The 18880-nt window shown below is 47.1% G+C and overlaps 1 protein-coding gene across 12 annotated transcripts in view; it reads right to left on the minus strand.

The window, feature by feature from the left end:
* PKP4 (plakophilin 4) overlaps positions 1-18880 on the minus strand; it is a 471364-nt gene that overhangs the window by 3033 nt on the left and 449451 nt on the right. For all 12 annotated transcript variants that reach the window (XM_068245730.1, XM_068245731.1, XM_068245734.1 and 9 more), the window contains 2 exons: positions 17895-18026; positions 9648-9721 (listed from right to left, as the gene is read on the minus strand). In XM_068245730.1, coding sequence (XP_068101831.1) covers positions 9648-9721; positions 17895-18026 — 206 coding nt within the window. The remainder of the gene's footprint in view (positions 1-9647; positions 9722-17894; positions 18027-18880) is intronic.

Consider the following 18880-nt stretch of genomic DNA (forward strand, 5'->3'; position numbering starts at 1 on the left):
AGTTTTTCTTACTATGCAAGAGGACTAGTCCTTGTGAATACATTATATGAAGATATACTCCGTGTAATTTGCCTTCTTAAAACAGAAGGTACTTGCGATAATTCAGCTTTAGGTGAGGGACTGTGGTCTCCCACAATGCACTACTACTGAATATGCAAATTATCTCTTTACGCCCCTGAAGCCAGGCTTACATCCAGGACTGCTGGTGGATAGCACACCTATAGCTTATAAAATTTACAGAGCCACATCAACCGAATATGCAGACAGCCTATTTCAGACTGTAGGTCATCCTCAGTGCATGGCAGGGATTGATATGGCTCTATGGGACACGGGCTTGGACCAGTACAACAGAATACCCAAGCACCTTGGGGTGACCCAGAACCACTAGGAAAGTATAGAGGACTACAAGAGACCAAAAATCCCTCTTACTAATAAGCAACTCTCAGTGTAGTTTGCCTTCTAAAAACAGATGGGATTTGTGATAATTCAGCTTTAAGCGAGCGATTGTGGAGCTCCAAATTACTCTTATGCGCCCCGTGCAGTATGACATTACTGCATATGGGGCTCCTAGTTTCTCCACTTAGCGCCGTAACCACCTGCTTCGCCCTGGCTGGGATACTTTAAAGAGGAACTCCAGTGAAAATAATGTAATAAAAAAAGTGCTTCATTTTTACAATAATTATGTATACATGATTTAGTCAGTGTTTGCCCATTGTAAAATCTTTCCTCTCCCAGATTCACATTCTGACATGTATTACATGGTGACATTGTTACTGTGGGCAGATTATGTAGCTGTTTCTAGCTGTTCTGGCTTTAACAGACAGCTCTAAACAGCCATTTCCTGTCTGTGAACATTGTTACATTGTGGCAGTTTGCCCAGAGTACCGTACGGTACCAGAGCCTCTTGTGGGAGGGGTTTCAGCACAAAATCAGTCATACAGCGCCCCCTGATGGTCTGTTTGTGAAAATCATTATATTTCTCATGTAAAAGTGGGTATCAGCTACTGATTGGGATAAAGTTCAATTCTTGGTCGGAGTTTCTCTTTAAAGGAACTTGAGGTGAAAGACATATGGGAGCTGCCATGTGTATTTCATTTTATTCACTTCAGGTTTCCCGGGGTTTTTACCCCTCAACGTTCTTGACAATTTTGACATTTCAGCTGTGTTAATATTGATACAGCAATAGCTTTTTACTAGCTATGCCATCAAAGTGATACATACAGTGTATTTCAGGACAGGCTAGGCTTTCTTTGGGTAATATTTAATCCCCAAGTATTATATAATTTCACAGGCAATTTATCGAGAACAATTAGGCATAAATGCAAAAATTACACATTTTTTTTCAAGGTTCCCCTTCTCATTTTTACATGAGAAGTGCCACAGTTTTAAAACACCTCAAAATACATTATTTGGCTTGTGCCGGTTAAATAGATACCATATATATGCCATATTTCATATATGTAGTGTACCATTATCACCAGCCTGTGTGTCTATAGCGATTGCATGCAATTGTCAGGGCGCACAGTTTGGTGACCACAGTGCTCTATAGATGCATTGCTATTATTATTATTTATTGTATTTATAAAGCGCCAACATATTACGCAGCGCTGCACAATAGATAAATGGGTTAACATACAGGTAGAACATACGGAAACTCCCAACAAAACAAGATCATGCAAATGATTTGATAACAATACAGTGTCATAGGTCAAAATAGAGACTGTTCGAGTCTACAAGAGGGGTGGTTGTGAGAAGATTGCATAATCAAGCTGGATACATTAGGGAGGAGGGCCCTGCCAGAGGCTTACAATCTAAAGGATTGTAAGGCAGCATCAAAATTGCTAGGCAACAACATTTCAATGCATTTATACAGTTTGGGTCCCTCAGCTGCCCGCCTAGTGATCACATCCAATCGCTATGGGCGGCAGCCATTACTCGTGTCCATGAATCTTAACGCCAAGTATAGGTGACACAAGGGGTTAATTAGTCTGGCAGGGGTTAACACTTCACAAAAAAACCTCTATTAGCTAGCAGCAATCATTTCACTATAGCATGAGTGCACAAGCGGCGGCTTTGAACCTGAAGTGGTTAGACAATGCCAGTTGCCTGGCAGTACAGCTGATCTGGGCAGTAACATTTGAATAAGACACCTGAAACAAGCAAGCAGCTAATCCAGTCAGAGCACCTAATCTGCATATGCTTGTTCAGGGTCTTTGGAGAAAAGCATTAGAGGCAGATGTACAGTAGGACTGCTAGGCAATTTGCATTGTTTTGCATTGATTTCCTACAGTACAAGGCTAACCTGCTACAGTTCCACACTGCCCTTGCTGATGTGAAGCTGGAATACTTCACCAAGCTCAGCGGAGCACAAGCTTCCAACCCCCGGCGTCTCTTTGCCACTTTCAACTCCCTGCTTAAACCCACCCACTGTTTCCTCACTCTCTGCCACGGATTTAGCCACCCACTTCACCAATAAAAGTCTCTATTCTTCAGGAAATATTCAGCCTTCAATCCTCACCTCCCACCCCTCCCTTCCAGCTCCTCCTCTCACCTCCTTCAGTCCTACTACCATTGAGGAAGTCAACCACCTACTGCAGACTCCCCATACCACTACCTCCCTTCTTGACCCCATCCCTTCTGACTTACTCTGTCCTCACTTCCCGGATTTGGCCCCAGTCCTCACTGCCCTGTTTAACCTCAGAAAATCCACAGGCTCCTTCCCCCTCAGACTTCAAGCAGGCCACTGTACTACCCTTGCTCAAGAAACCCTCCCTCGACTTCTCATTACCCTCCAACTAGCGCCCTATCTCCCTCCTCCCCTTTGCCTCAAAACTCCTTGAGCGTCTGGTTCACAAACGCCTGACCCAGTACCTCAATGCCAACTACCTGCTAGACCTGCTGCAATCTGGATTTCGGCCTGCCCACTCAACCAAAACCGCTCTCACCAAAGTGGTCAATGACCTCGCCTTAGCTAAAGCTGAGGGCAATTACTCCATTCTCCTCCTCCTTGAGCTTTCAGCAACTTTTGACACAGTGGACCATCCCCCTACTCCTCCAGTCCCTGGGCTTTCATGACCTCGCCCTGGCCTGGCTCTCATCCTACCTCTCCAACCGCACCTTCATGACCTCCTTCAATGAGTCCGCATCCACCCCCAACCACCTCTCAGTAGGATTCCCCCAAGGCTCGGTCCTTGGCCCCCTATTGTTCTCCCTGTACACATCCTCCATCGGCAAGGTTATTTCCTCCATGGGTTTTAACTATCCTCTGTATGCAGATGACACTCAGATCTACCTCCACACCCCTGACCTATCCACCACTACCATGGACAATGTCTCCTCCTGCCCACTCCTCCCATCACTCCACCACAGTGGCTCTCCTCTGTGAATCCCTCCACTGGCTTCCTATCAAGTCCAGAATCAGATTCAAGACACTGTGTCTGGCCTACAAATCTGTTCACAAAACCTGCCCAACCTACATTTCAAATCTTACCCAGAGGTACACACCTAGCCGCTCCTCCAATGAACTTTGCCTGACCGCCCTCCGCATCACCCAGTCCCATGCACGCCTCCAGGACTTCTCAAGAGCTGCTGCAACACTATGGAACTTTCTACCTCCATCCATTAGGGCAGCCCCCTCCAACATCTTCAAGGAGGCCCTCAAATCTAACCTTTTTACTCCAGGCCACCCTCCCCCCACACACACACACTGGTGCTCTAAACCCCGCGTGAACTCTGGTCCCCTACCTTTCGTGTCCCTACCTTTCCCTCTAGATTGTAAGTCTTCGGGAAGGGTCCGCCTCCTTTTGTGTCCTACCTGATCATGCACCTCTATTACGGTGCATCCATCCTATGGATCTGAGTGAACTCGACTTGTCTAATCTCCATTCTCCCATCCAGTGACTGACGAAGCATTACCTCGTACTCATACTGTGCTGCGTGACCAGTTTTTTCTTGTATTCCTGTATTGTCTTATTGCTGTATGTCACCCCTAAATATTGTCTGTAACCTAAACTAATGAACATCGCTCTGTAATATGTTGGCGCTTTATAAATACAATAAATACATTGTTTAAAAGGAAATCTGTGTGTCAGCCTCCATACATTTCTCACCTCGGGGTCCCTTTAATTATGCTCAGACTTCATGAGACCTCAGGATAGAGATCATTATGCAGGTTGTGTTGAGGTGCAGAGTAATCAATCACAATACCATGCTCGGAAACAAGACACACTTAACGTCTAAGTAGTGTCAGGACTGTTTTTCTATATGAATTGCCTTCTCTGCCTCTAGAGCCACATCCCTAAGCTCGAGTTTGGTTGTCTGAAATGATCAGTCATGAACATCTAAGGTGACAATTCAGCTACAATACAGGCATAAGTCGGCAGCCTCCTATTCGGGAATCCGCCAGGCTGGATAGTATGCGGCCATCGATTGTAATTCTCCCTGCAGCTCACAGTGGTGGGATGTGCCTGCTTGTCCTCTGCTCTTCCCAGTGCACAGAACAGGGCAGGCTGCAATATCGTTTTTCAGTTCTTGCCGATTGTGCGTTTCACTGCAATTTTCAAGAGTGATCAGCATGCATAATTGCACTTCCCAATGTGAAAAGAAAAAACAGCGCTCCTATTGACAAACGCAAATGCAGCAAAACTGCAGCAGGCACGGCGTTTGCAATTTGGTAGAAAATCACCCCGTACCAATGATGTTGCTGGTGTCCTTGCAATTGGCCAAATGGAAAATCTGATCGGAGCGTGCTGTGTGGCACGGCCTTTACAAGCATTCATTTCAGGTGACAATAGTAAGGTGTGCTGAAATCAAAGTTGTGTCCCAAATAAGCCAAGTCATGTTTATGATGGGAAGGGGGAGACCGGGGGGGGGGGGGGGGGGGGGGATGGCGAACAGGCAGTTTGTGGCTCTGTGTCCTGCACTTTTCTTCCTCAGTGTGTGGAAAAGCGACTGTTGGCACTCCTGGAATGTTTATTGTGCCTCCAATTGACATTTTACAGCACTGATTTTGAAATGAAACAAGAAATCTAAGTGGTTGCTATGGGCAACAAGCCCCCCAAGTCCTTCCCACACACGAGGCTCTGAGCGCCAGATTCATCTCTTGCAGGAAAAGCAGTTATTACTGTCAGCAGTATGAAAGCTTGATTCCCGCTATATCAGATTCATGCCGTGCACATTGGACAGTGATTGTGCTGGAATGTCCTTAGCATGGAACACTGCTCCTAGAGTCTCCGGGGTGTCCATTTGAAGCAGGTGGTTTCCAGGCGCCCCATAGCAGCAATGTTATGCTGTGTGGGGCCCGCAAGAATAATTTGGGGCTCCCGGGGATCGCTGGACCCTGAATTACATCTCCCTCCGAGTTGCAATGACTCAGCGGGGGAATAGAATTTAACGCCACCGGGGAGTTTAGCGGCAGCAGGGAGAGCTCACCCTGCGCCCAACTCACGGATGGCATACTAATACGTACGCTGTCCATTGCATTGGGCATGACATCTATAGCATTGCTATGATCTGAGAGGAGACCCAGTAGGTGCAAATAGCTGAATGTAGAGGTGCGAGATCACCGAATCAGGCAAGAGCCGCAAGAGGCCCCAACAGTGCTCAATGCAGATATATATACCAAGGGGCGTTACAATAGACCCTGCAAGGGATGCAGCCGCAAGGGGGCCCAGAAGCCACAGGGGGCCCCGTGGGTGGGGGAGAAGTTTCTTTTCCCTGTCCTGAGAGACTAACAACTAAGGGTACGCAGAGAAAAGGCGTTCTGCTTTCTGCACAATTTTTCGAATGACTGCATGTGTTCAGCCACTGATACGGAATCATACAAAGTTTTGCAGACAAAGATTTGTAAACAGTGCTTATTCAGTGTGCAACAGGGCCTTGTGTACCGTGTCCTGGCCCCCAGCCTCTCCACCCCTTCCTAAGTTCTCTGTACTGTAGTGATGCTGGAGAAGTCTGCAGAGCCAGTTCTGCTCCATCAGAGATGGACAGAGTGAGTGTAATAAGCTGTGGCTGGGAGCACATTTGTCTGTCAGCTTTCTGTATGCATTTTCTGCACACCATGTGTCTATATGTGTGAAAATATGCACGTTTTATCACAGAAGCGAAAGTAATTGATAGAGAAAATGCCAGCAGTGCTTTACTGCTGTCTGTTTTTATCTGCATTGGGAAATGGGGATCAAAGTGTGCACTAGCCAATTGGATAACATTGGTTCTCAGTTTACCTGTACATAAAGCTGGGGGTGTGTGGATGGGAGGGGGCCCCATTCAAAGTTTTGCAGGGGGGCCCAGTGATTTCAAGGTACGCCCCTGCCAAATGGTCTAGGGCAGGGGTCGGCAACCCGCGGCTCCGGAGCCGCAAGCGGCTCTTTTTCACTTTTGCCGCGGCTCCTAGACCGCGGCTCAGTCGCGGCTCCGGTGCTGCAGGGCTGCCCATTCTGACACTACACCGGTAGTGAGTGTCAGTGGCTGCGGCGCACTTGTTACATGTGTGCGTGTGACGTGTGCTGCCAGCTGGCCGGCAGCCTATCAGAGAGGCCGCCGGACCAGTGCAGGGCTTCGGGCGGCCATTTTCCCGTAGCCCTGCAGTGTAGTGCAGGCAGGACGTGACGTCGGGAAGGAAGGAAGAGGAGCCGAGGGAGTTGCGCGCCACAAGGAGGTCGGGACCGGAGGTCGGGACAGGAGGAGATCGTGACAGGAGTACTTCTGACTAGGTGAGTAAATGGGTTTTTCTTTTCAGATCTGCTGAAGGATTTGTGCATATTGGGGTCCATATCTGCTAACGATTTGTGCATATTGGGGTCATATCTGCAAATTGGGGTCATATCTGCTAACGATTTGTGCATATTGGGGTCATAGCTGCTAACGATTTGTGCATATTGGGGACATATCTGCTAACGATTTTTGTGCGTATTGGGGACATATCTGCTAACGATTTGTGCGTATTGGGGACATATCTGCTAACGATTTGTGCGTATTGGGGACATATCTGCTAACGATTTGTGCGTATTGGGGACATATCTGCTAACGATTTGTGCATATTGGGGACATATCTGCTAACGATTTGTGCGTATTGGGGACATATCTGCTAACGATTTGTGCGTATTGGGGACATATCTGCTAACAATATGTGCATATTAGGGTCATATCTGTTTTATAATGGCTTTGCGGCTCCCAGTTTTTATTCTCTTTTCGGAAACGGGTCCAAGTGGCTCTTTGATTCTTAAAGGTTGCAGACCCCTGGTCTAGGGGTTAAACTCCTTTCTGCCTACTGCCCTGGGCAGCCCCTCATGAAACGACAGACCCACAAGGACCAAGCCTGTGGAGGAGGTGGACATTACATGAGCAGAGGAGAACCATGCTTGGGCTGATGTTTTCTGTGTTCAGCCAGCAGTGGGTGCCTCCATTCCATATAATAGAAGATTTAACACAGAAAATACAAAGGCGCTTTTCACAGTGCTATTTATTAGTTTTGTGCAAGGGAGCTACAGTATAAATCCCGTTGTAATAAAAGTAATGTGTTGTTTTTTTAATCACAGCCATTGTTTAATCTCAGTGTTACCATATTAGGAATCAGCAGCTATACAGGCCTGCGCTTCCTGGTGTACCGTATTCCCCTCAGATACAGACATGCTGAGGAAATGCAGCCCCCCCCCAGTACAGTCAGCTCACGCTTCTCTGGTGTTCCTGGCTATTCTAGAAATCAGGCTGATTGACAACGGTCATGTGACAATTACAGCTATCTTGTGGTTATGTACATAAGCTTGTGTTTTGAAAATGTTCATCTTGATATATTTTCCTATAGGATTCCATGCATGTGAGGGGTCCATGTGAGACCCCATACCTTGCTACACATTCCAATCTCTAACCACACAGACACTATTATAATGGACAGTTTCTGTCAGAAAAGTCTCCTCAGTGCACTTTGTTATGCTTGTGTCTCGGGTGACCTTAACCCTTTGCGTACTAGATGTTTCTGGCCTCTTAAAGGGAACCCGAGGTGAGAATAATATGGAGGCCGCCATATTTATTTCCTTTTAAGCAATACCAGTTGCCTGGCTGCCCTGCTGGTCCTCTGCCTCTAATATTTTCAACCATAGACCCTGAACAAGCATGCAGCAGATCGGGGATTTCTGACAATATTGTCAGAACTGACAAGATTAGCTGCATGCTTGTTTCTGGTGTAATTCAGTTCACTACTGCAGCCAAATAAATCAGCAGCACTGCCAGGCAACTAGTATTGTTTAAAAGGAAATAAATATGGCAGTCTCCATATTACTCTCACCTCGGGCTCACTTTGAAGACCAGAGACATCTTTGCTCCACTTGATGTCCTGTGATTGCTGTAATTGGCTCACAGGGTCAGGAGCGGGTTACAGTGGCACCACAATGGTGTAACTGTGCAGCTGCAAGTGCTGTGGTTGAACTCCACATCCTGTCAGGGATAAGCGGCTGTAACAAAGGCATAGGTTTCCACTACCAATGTTCACAATTGGTTAAACATCTACAGTGTTCTCCCCAGCATTTTTTTCCAGCCGGGTGGCTTGAAAGAGTAGCCGGGTGGGGGAGAATGCAGGTTCGGTGCTTCTCTGCGCAACTCTGCTTACAGCATAAGAGGAGGATGAGGAGGTGAGCCGATGATAGCCGGGTGGCCACCAAAATTAGCCGGGTGGAGCACTTGGCTAAAAGAGCCTGGGGAAAACTCTGATCTACTTGGTAGCAGTATGTGCAATTTCAATACTATCCCTTCAATACCATCCCTTTTCTGATCTGTACACTAACACAGCCAGTATTAGGAGGTGAAACAAACAAGAAATAACAATCATCTATGCCCCTCTAAACTTCACAACCTGTAAACTTCACTTGCAGATCAGTGGCATAGTTTTTTTCACTCGCTCCTGCATGTGACCCCCCCTCCCCCCCCCCCAGTCAATGATCTGTGAATGGGCACGTGTTCCCAGAGCCAAAGAGCATGTAGTGAATGATAACCAGCATCACTGGGATGCCTGTAGCCATTCACAAAATTATTTCCTTTAAAATGCATAGGTCGTATAGTGATAGTGTAGCACCCTTCTTTTGCTTCCGCTAGGATGTGCCTCGGTCTATCTGCCAGCACTGCAGAAATATCCAAACGTCATAAAGATGACCGGCACCATCCATAAGTATCAATTTGCTCTTTTATTGCATTGTAAGATCTTGTCCCGCCTACAGTGACGTCTCGGAGATGTCCTCCTTTATCAAGTAAGGCAGGTTACAAAGTAACATATCACACGTTTGCTCTATTTATACACATGACCAGACAAAGCAGCCTATTAGAAACAGTAATACATCTAACCAATCACACTGATCCATGTTAAACATGTGTTTAACAGGAGGACATCTCCGAAACGTTGCTTTAAAATGCATAGGAAATAAAGTAATTCTTACCAAAAAGTATCGCCCACAGAAAGTCTAATTTGCCAAAGTATAGATCAATTTATCTGAGAGAAGTAGCAATAAAGTTATTGGCGAATGAATGGGAGGAGCGTGATGTGTTACAATTGCTTGTGGCCATAAGGGACGATAACCTGTGGTAGGGAAGTGGTTAATAATCAGCACATTTTTAGCATGTGCAGAATTTAGGGGAGCATCCATGTAAACAATTCTCCTCACCTGTTGCCGCCGGTTCTGCTCCCGTGCTGGTGATGAGTAGGAACTGATGTACATGGGAGACTGTTTGCTGGACCCTGTAAAGAGAACACAGTTGTACTTCACTGTTAGGATTTAGCAGAGCGGTGCCTTCATTTTAGCAGAGCCCATCTGTACATATGGCATTTAATGGCAGCTTATGCCAGCAGTAAAGCATTCTGGTCAGCACATCGGGGACAAATGGCGATGTGCACAATTTAACTGTCAGCAGACACAAGAGATGGGCTAAATGGATGTTCGCTTCCAGTGACTGAGCGCTGCTCTCCCAGACTAAAGTGCCCGAGGACGTCTGCGTTTCCTGAGAGCTGCTGCCGGACTCGAGCAATATGCCTCCGGTTATGTCACAGCAATGGCAATTGTCAATGCCGACACGTGTGAAGAAAGCCAGGCAGAGGTGACACGCATAATTGTCTCTAGGATTTATCTGTGAAATCAAATATTTTCTGTGAGCCGTTTCTTCTATCACTATAGAGGAGATTACGGATTGCAGGCTCTGCAGGTGCTGCTGTTACACGATTTGAACAAACAGATCATTATTGATTTTTCAATCATTAAACAACAGTGGGGGATGCATTGCTACAGTATTAAACAAAATGGCTGTTCCAGGGATAGGAAAGAACAGAAAGGGGATTTATCACATAAGAGTTACCGATACATTGTTCTCACTGCAGATGTGAGCAGAGAAGTTCTTATTTTGTTTCTTATACTCCCCAGAGCATGACTGGATGTTTGAGAGTAGATTCACAGATCTGCACAGCATTTTACAGTCATAATGTGACAGACAAGCAATGGGGCTGAGGAGACAGCATGTGACAGACAGGCAATGTGACTGAGGAGACAGCGTGTGACAGACAGGCATAGTGGCTGAGGATACAGCGTGTGACAGACAGGCAGAGTGGCTGAAGAGACAGCATGAGACAGACAGGCAATGTGACTGAGGAGACAGCATGTGACAGACAGGCAGAGTGGCTGAGAAGACAGCGTGTAACAGGCAGGCAATGTGGCTGAGGAGACAGCATGTGACAGACAGGCATAGTGGCTGAGGAGACAGCATGTGACAGACAGGCATAGTGGCTGAGGAGACAGCATGTGACAGACAGGCATAGTGGCTGAGGAGACAGCATGTGACAGACAGGCATAGTGGCTGAGGAGACAGCATGTGACAGACAGGCATAGTGGCTGATAAGACAGCATGTGACAGACAGGCAGAGTGGCTGAAGAGACAGCATGTGACAGGCAGTGTAGCTGAGGAGACAGTAGGTGACGGGCAGTGTGGTCGAGGAGACAGCATGTGACAGAGAGGCAGTGTGGTGGAGGAGACTACATGAGACAAATAGGCAGTGAGGCTGAGAAGACAGTATGTGACAGGCAGTGTACATGAGGAGACAACATGATAGGGGACGTGGCTGAGGAGACAGTATGTGACAGACAGGCAATGTGGCTGAGGAGACCATGTGTAGCAGACAGGCATTGTGGCTGAGGAGACAGCGTGCGACAGACAGGTAGAGTGGCTAAGGAGCCAACATGAGGCAGAAAGGCAAAGTGGCTGAGAAGACAGCATGTGACAGACAGGCAGAGTGGCTGAAGAGACAGCATGTGACAGACAGACAGTGTAGCTGAAGAGACAGTAGGTGACAGGCAGTGTGGTCGAGGAGACAGCATGTGACAGACAGTGTAGCTGAAGAGACAGTAGGTGACAGGCAGTGTGGTCGAGGAGACAGCATGTGACAGACAGTGTAGCTGAAGAGACAGTAGGTGACAGGCAGTGTGGTCGAGGAGACAGCATGTGACAGACAGGCAAGTGTGACTGAGAATACAGCATGCAGCAGAGAAGCAGTGTGGCAGAGGAGACTACATGTGACAAACAGGCAGTGAGGCTGAGGAGACAGTAGGTGACGGGCAGTGTGGTCGAGGAGACAGCATGTGACAGAGAGGCAGTGTGGTGGAGGAGACTACATGTGACAAACAGGCAGTGAGGCTGAGGAGACAGTATGCGACAGGCAGTGTACCTAAGCAGACAACATTATAGGGGGCGTGGCTGAGGAGACAGTATGTGACAGACAGGCAGTGAGGCTGAGGAGACAGTATGTGACAGGCAGTGTACCTAAGGAAACAACATGATAGGCAGTGTGGCTGAGGAAACAACATGTGACAGGCAGGCAGTGTGGCTGAGGAGACAGTGGGCTTGATTCACAAAAGAGTGCTGTTAGCACGGCCGTGTTCGCGTGAATTTTCGCGCCCGAGCGCAATAAACGGTTTTGCGCAAAATTATAGTTTTTGTGTGCAAACGAGATTTTTTTGCGCGAAAATGGTAACGATTTTGCACGGAAATTCGAGTTTGTGCGCGAAAACGATAACAATTTAGTGCGAAAATGTTTAATTGCGCACAAACGCGAAAATTCGCACTAACACGCCCGTGCTAACAGTTAGCACTCTTTTGTGAATCAAGCCCCGTGGGTGTAATGTACTAAGGTTACCCCAGACTTAAGAAGAATTTATAAACAGTTCTACAAATCCAGTATGGATTTATAAAAAAATTGTCTATTAGGCAGCAAAAACTTGCAAGCCTCACCTGAAGCATGAGATGTTTAGTTACTCATAGTGAATTGGTGGGTATACAATTACAGTAACTCAGACACCATAGTCAAGAACCTCTACTTAAAGTAAAATGTGAAGCGACGTGAAAAGAAAAAAAAGTAAGATACCTCACTATGTAGAGTTAAGGCTCTGGACCCCATAGAACTTTTCCAGTTCTCTCTCTGTGCCCTCGTTCCACTCCTGTCCCCTGTTGAACTTCTGCGCCTTCGGTAGCCCTTAGGAGGCATCTGAAGCACTTGTGTTCCCAAGGCGGCTTCACACCACACATGCATAGTACGGAGTCGCCCGTCTTCAGAAGCTCTTGTGTTCCCGAGGTGGCTTCATACCACACATGTGCAGTATGAAGCCACCAGTCTTCAGAGGCTCTTGTGTTCCCGAGGTGGCTTCATACCACACATGTGCAGTATGAAGCCAGTCTTCAGAGGCTCTTGTGTTCCCGAGGTGGCTTCATATCACACATGTGCAGTATGAAGCCAGTCTTCAGAGGCTCTTGTGTTCCCGAGGTGGCTTCATACCACACATGCATAGTATGGAGTCGCCCGTCTTCAGAAGCTCGTGTTCCCGAGGTGGCTTCATACCACACATGCGCAGTATGAAGCCACCAGTCTTGAGAGGCTCTTGTGTTCCCGGGTGGCTTCATACCACACATGTGCAGTATGAAGCTACCAGTCGAGAGGCTCTTGTGTCCCCGGGGTGGCTTCATACCACACATGGGCAGTATGAAGCCACCAGTCTTGAGAAGCTCGTGTCCCCGGGTTGGCTTCATACCACACATGCGCAGTATAAAGCCACCAGTCTTCAGAGGCTCGTGTTCCCGGGTGGCTTCATACCACACATGCGCAGTATGAAGCCACCAGTCTTCAGAGGCTCTTGTGTTCCCGGGGTGGCTTCATACCACACATATGCAGTATGAAGCCACCAGTCTTCAGAGGCTCTCGTGTACCAGAGGTGGCTTCATACCACGCATGCACAGTATGGAGCCACCAGTCTTCAGAGGCTCTTGTGTTCCTGGGGTGGCTCCATACTACGCATGCACAGTACTAAGCCGCCTGTTTTCAGAAGCTCTTGTTTTCCCGAGGCAGGTTCATACTACGCATGCGCAGTATGAAGCCACCAGTCTTCAGAAGCACTTGTGTTCCCAAGGTGACATCATACCACGCATGCACAGCATGGATCTGCATATGTCTTAAGAGGCTCTCGTGTTCCCGAGGTGGCTTCATACCACGTATGTGCAGTACATGTGTGTCTTCAGAAGCACTAGAGGACACACGTTCTTCTGAAGTCTCCTGAGGCCTCTGGAAGGCGTACTCAGCGCGTTGGTCAAATAGCTTCAACTGGGGACAGTGGTGGGCCGAGGACATGGCAGAGAGGACCAGGAAGGCTCTAAGGGATACAGGGCCTTCACTCTCCATAGGTGATTAACCTTTTTTTCCCCATAGTTGGCTTCAGATTTTCTGAATTTCTCAATGCTCAGCCTGAACCAGAATGATGGACAGTCAGTGTTTCCAAGGAGATATTATGCGCCTTTCTATATATACCGTATAGCTTTCCCACAGGATGTGTGTGATTAAGTGTTTCAGCCACCTGTAGTTTCCAGTGAAGAGGCGGCTCCGCAGCAATGTTTAGCACAATATACTCTTGCCTGCCAAATGCAGGTCCTGTCATGAATGGACGCTTGATGAAAATTAATGTTTTGGCCTAAAAAGTTACAAGAAGCTGCAGTCTCAGATTATGTGCTCAGCATGACGATACAGGTGCCCTTATAAATGAGCTTTGCTGTGAAAGTTAATGGCGCAGACACTCCTGCTCCTCCCAGGGGGCCGTGCTTCTCAATAAAAACCTGCAGGCTGAGCCTTGGTGGGCAGGCTGGAAAGACAGAGACATGGCAGACAGCTGCTTTGCTCCGCCATCATCTGACAACTGTCACAATCCATTACTTATGAGAGGTGTAATAAATTGCCTTCACTTTGTGCTGTATTCCCTCAGTGTTTACGATTAAGCGGTATCCGGATCCTCATTAAACTAGATGCCTCTGAATCTCGGGGGAGATGGCACTGACACACCGGCCTGAGCTGTCCTTGTGGAAGGATCTTAGACAACACACTTCTGAGGTCACAACACCCCTGCACTTTATTATTAACTTCTCAAAGTGACCCTGTGCTCATACTTAACGTGTACCAGAACTGAGGGATGCAAAAGACTTTATACTCACCCGGAGCTTCCTCCAGCTCCATAATCACGTGCAAGTCCCTCGCCGTCCTCCGTGATCAGCCCCGGTAATAGGCTCAGTCAGCATCAGTCTGGTCTTCTGCGCATGTGCAGTAGACCAGACTGACGCAACTAAGCCAATTACTGGGGCTGATCGCGGCTGAACGGCAGACCGCCGGGGGACAGTGAGGGACTCGCACGTGCTTATGGAGCTGGAGGAAACTCCGGGTGAGTATAAAGACTTTCGTGTCACTCAGCTCTGGTTTCCTTTAAAGGTAACCTGAGAGGAAGGATGTGAATGATTTGGTACTTACCGGGGCTTCCTCAAGCTCCATGACCACCGTTGCCCCCCTCATTGCCCTTTCGGGTAGCTCTGTTTGCTCGCTATCAGCCCCGGTAATCTTCTTTCAGCCGTGTCAGTTGGGCTTTTCTGTGCGCTTCTGTCAGTGAGAGCGAGATGAGCGCATGGATGGGCCGCGCATGTGCAGAAAAGGCCAACTGAGGCGACTGAAATAATTATTACTGGGGCTGGTGACTGGCAAAGGGGGCTACCCAGGAGGACAGCGAGGCAGGCAACGTGATCATGGGGTTGGAGGAAGCTCCAGTTAAGTATCGTGTATATTAGTTTGTCTCAGGTTCTCTTTAAAGGACACCTGAAGGGAGGAGGATATGGAGGCTGCCATATTTATTTCCTATTAACCAAAACAAGTTGCCTGGCTGTCCTGATCTTTAATGCATCAGTACTGTCTAAATCACACACCTGAGACAAGCATGTGGAAAATCCAGTCAAACATCTAATCTGCATGGTTTTTCAGGCATTGCGGCTGAAAGTATTATTGCCCGTTTCCACTACACGCAGATTCTGCATGCAAAAAACTGACTCCAATGAATGTCTATGGGCCTGTTTCCACTGAACGCGATTTTTCTGATGCAGATTCCCCATAGGCATTCATTGGAGTCAGTTTTCTGCACGCAGAATCTGCGTGTAATGGAAACAGGCCCTTACAGGCAGAGGATCAGTAGGACAGCCAGGCAATCTGCATTGTTCAAATGGAAATATGTCAGCCTATACCTCTCAATTCAGGTGACCTTCATGGGTACCTAAAATGTGACCCTGATCAATAATGCAATATTTGCATGACTAGTTGTACCCCTTTGTTCAGCTATTAACATGTTGCTTCTAGTATGCACAGCATAAGGAGTTAGTTACTCTGTGCCTGGACTGATAGTAAACTAGCTGCAGTGTATGCTGCTCTCCCTTTATAAATACTGGAATTGCCACCGCTTCTGAAGGGTTTTTCCTTTTGCGCTCTTTAAAAATTGCCTCCACAATCCTTATTGTCATTTCCACATAGTAAACAGTCTAGTAGGGGGCGGGGCTTCATACCAACAAAGAGCAATATAAAGATATAGGAAGTGTTTCTGATGCTGAAACTAGGAAAATTGCCGTAAAGTGGGTATCCTGAATAATTGACTGCATTCTTCTATATGTCACTAGAGTGCCTTTATAAATGATGTACAATGTGGAATAGACTCAGCTCGCTGGTTGAGAAGGATTCCAAATATTCAGAGGCAGCAGAGCAGCTGTGTGGTCCCTCCGCAGCACCCAGCTTACAACAGCGGCTCTAACAGTTCTGAACAATGGCAAAGTAATAAAAGAAAGAAAAAGGAATTTCAGGGAAAGGGAGCCGGCTCTGTAAAAAGATGACTGCAGAGTCCAGCGGGAGGCAGAAGCTGCGAATACTTACTGCTCACATATTCAAATTAATAGCAAATGATGACCTTTGTTGCTGCTGCTACAGAAGTCACTGAGCCTCACTCTACATTTACTGCCAACTTAAAATCCAATATTAATTGCCTGCATTGTGCCAGAAGTATACAGTGTTCCAGTGCTGAAGGCAGACGTCCTCTGATGTCATCACTTCTTCCTGACATACTGCCTAGCTGAATGTTACCTCAGGGTGCGTGACTAATTCAGCCCTATAGGCAACACAACCTGTGTCCGTCCCCTTCACGCCCCCATAGGGAACAGCAGAAGCAAGAACATTAGCCCCTTTTTACAGTACCAAAGAATTGACTGAGCCTGGAACTACTAAAGTACACACACACACACACACACACACACACACACGTACACACGTACACACACGTACACACACACACACGTACACACACACACACGTACACACACACACACACACACACACGTACACACACACGTACACACACACGTACACACACACACACACACACACACACACACACACACACACACACACACACACACACACACACACGTACACACACACACACACGTACACACACACACACACGTACACACACACACACACACACACACACACACACACACACACACACACACACACACACACACACACACACACACACACACACACACACACACGTACACACACACACACACGTACACGTACACACACACACACACACACACACACACACACACACACACACACACACACACACACACACACACACACACACACACACACTTTCCTGAGTGAAAGGAAAAGGCCCATGCTTGTGTGAAATGGCAAGACTCCTATATTGCTAGACATATCCAAGATATATAAAAGAAGCACAAACAGTCTAATCTAAAGCTAACACTAGCTAACACCTACCCTGCTCTTTGTTTCATTCTTCTCTGCTAAAACCTGATAACAGGCAGATTTAGCAGAGAAGAATGAAACAGAGAGCAGGGTAGGTGTTTACTGTCATGTTCCCATTGATCTATATAGTAAAATACATGAGGGTGCTTCGTCTCTAGTTCACTTTAATGCAGCCTGATTGGCTGAAGCCTCTTTCCCTCTGGTTTTCCCTTCCCACACCTCTGACTGGCCAGTATTTCTCATGCTGAGACAATGCACTTTCTATAGTGAAGGGCAGGCAAATCAGGCAGCGGATAGTAGTGCAGGAAATAACATCAGAATTGGCTTCAAAATAGCCACACTTAAAATGGGAAATGCTAAGAAGGATTTTCTCTTCTTTTACTGTAGAAAAATCACTAAAATCAAAACATGCACAGTGCAATGCATACGTTATGTAAGTAGAGCAAGTATTTATCTACGTATGTGTTTTTTTTCCTGAGATAGCTCCTCTTTAACAGAGTTAACCTTATAAGCAGCATGGGAAAGGTAAGGCATATCCACGGGCAACCAGTAAGTTTGAAACATGAAAACTTTGGATAACCCATTTTGGCTCAATTTATACTTCATGGATATGTCCAGAATTAAAGGGGTCTTGCCATTTGACACAAGTGAGCATATAAACTTCTCCTTTCAGCTACGGCTGATTTGGTGCACCAGGGATCAAGTCAGGGCATTGGCAGTGGCACAACCTATGTAAGTGCAGCAGAAGTTCACTTACCGCTATACATGTCCTTGTGAACCAGAGACTCTCCTTGGCTGTTGTAGTATTGCATAGTGGACTGTGTTCTCTCGTAGCCGGAATTTGGCTCCCGTATTCCTAGCAGCGCTGGTGAGGAGGATGTGCTGCCCACTACAGGAAGACACACAGAAGCAATAGCATTAATGCAACTACTGGTATCTCTCTGACTCAGACGCACAGAGGGGAGGTCTGCTACTTCTAGGGAGACACTTAGCACAGAACTCAAGGGAAGAGGCATCACTTACATTATAAATATGGATGCCATCTGTGAGGGGGACAGAAGGACTCACTGGAGGAATGGGGGGGCAGACAGTGTTCCGATTTACATACATTCACATACTTATGAACAAACTATATGTCCCTAGCTCATTTGTAGACTAGGGACTACCTAAGCTTGCTGTTTCTGGGTCTCTGTAGCAACACCTCATAATATGAAGCCAAGGAGACAAGTGACCTGGGCCGTTCTATCACCTTGCTGTCTAAGTTGTCAAACGAAAACTTGTATCCTGTTAAATACTGTATAACAAAAGGGGTGGGGCTTAGCCTTCTATGCTCAGATCGGTTGCTAGAATGTTAATTTAAAGAGACTAAAGCATGTGTGTCAAACTCCGGCCTGCAGGCCAAATATGGCCCCTGGAGCCATTAAATTTGGCCCCCAAGTGGTTTCCCCACTTTGCATTATTTTTGGCCCACTCTAGACCATTTAGGTGAAGCCTTAAATCACCAGGGAAGCCATATGGGAAGGTAGGGGAAAGCACTAAACACCAGGGAGGGTGGGGCCACTAGACACCAGGGAACTGTATAGGGGAGGTAGAAGGACCACTAGACACCAGGGAACTGTATAGAGTTGGAGGGGAGTCATTAGATACCAGGGAACTTTATAAGGCAGGAAGGTGCAAGTAGACATTGAGGTTGGCCCACGACTTGGTCCCAGTGTTCAGTTTCGGCCCACTTTGTATTTGAGT

Source organism: Hyperolius riggenbachi, chromosome 7, assembly GCF_040937935.1.
Source record: "Hyperolius riggenbachi isolate aHypRig1 chromosome 7, aHypRig1.pri, whole genome shotgun sequence".
Classification (NCBI taxonomy): Eukaryota; Metazoa; Chordata; class Amphibia; order Anura; family Hyperoliidae; genus Hyperolius; species Hyperolius riggenbachi.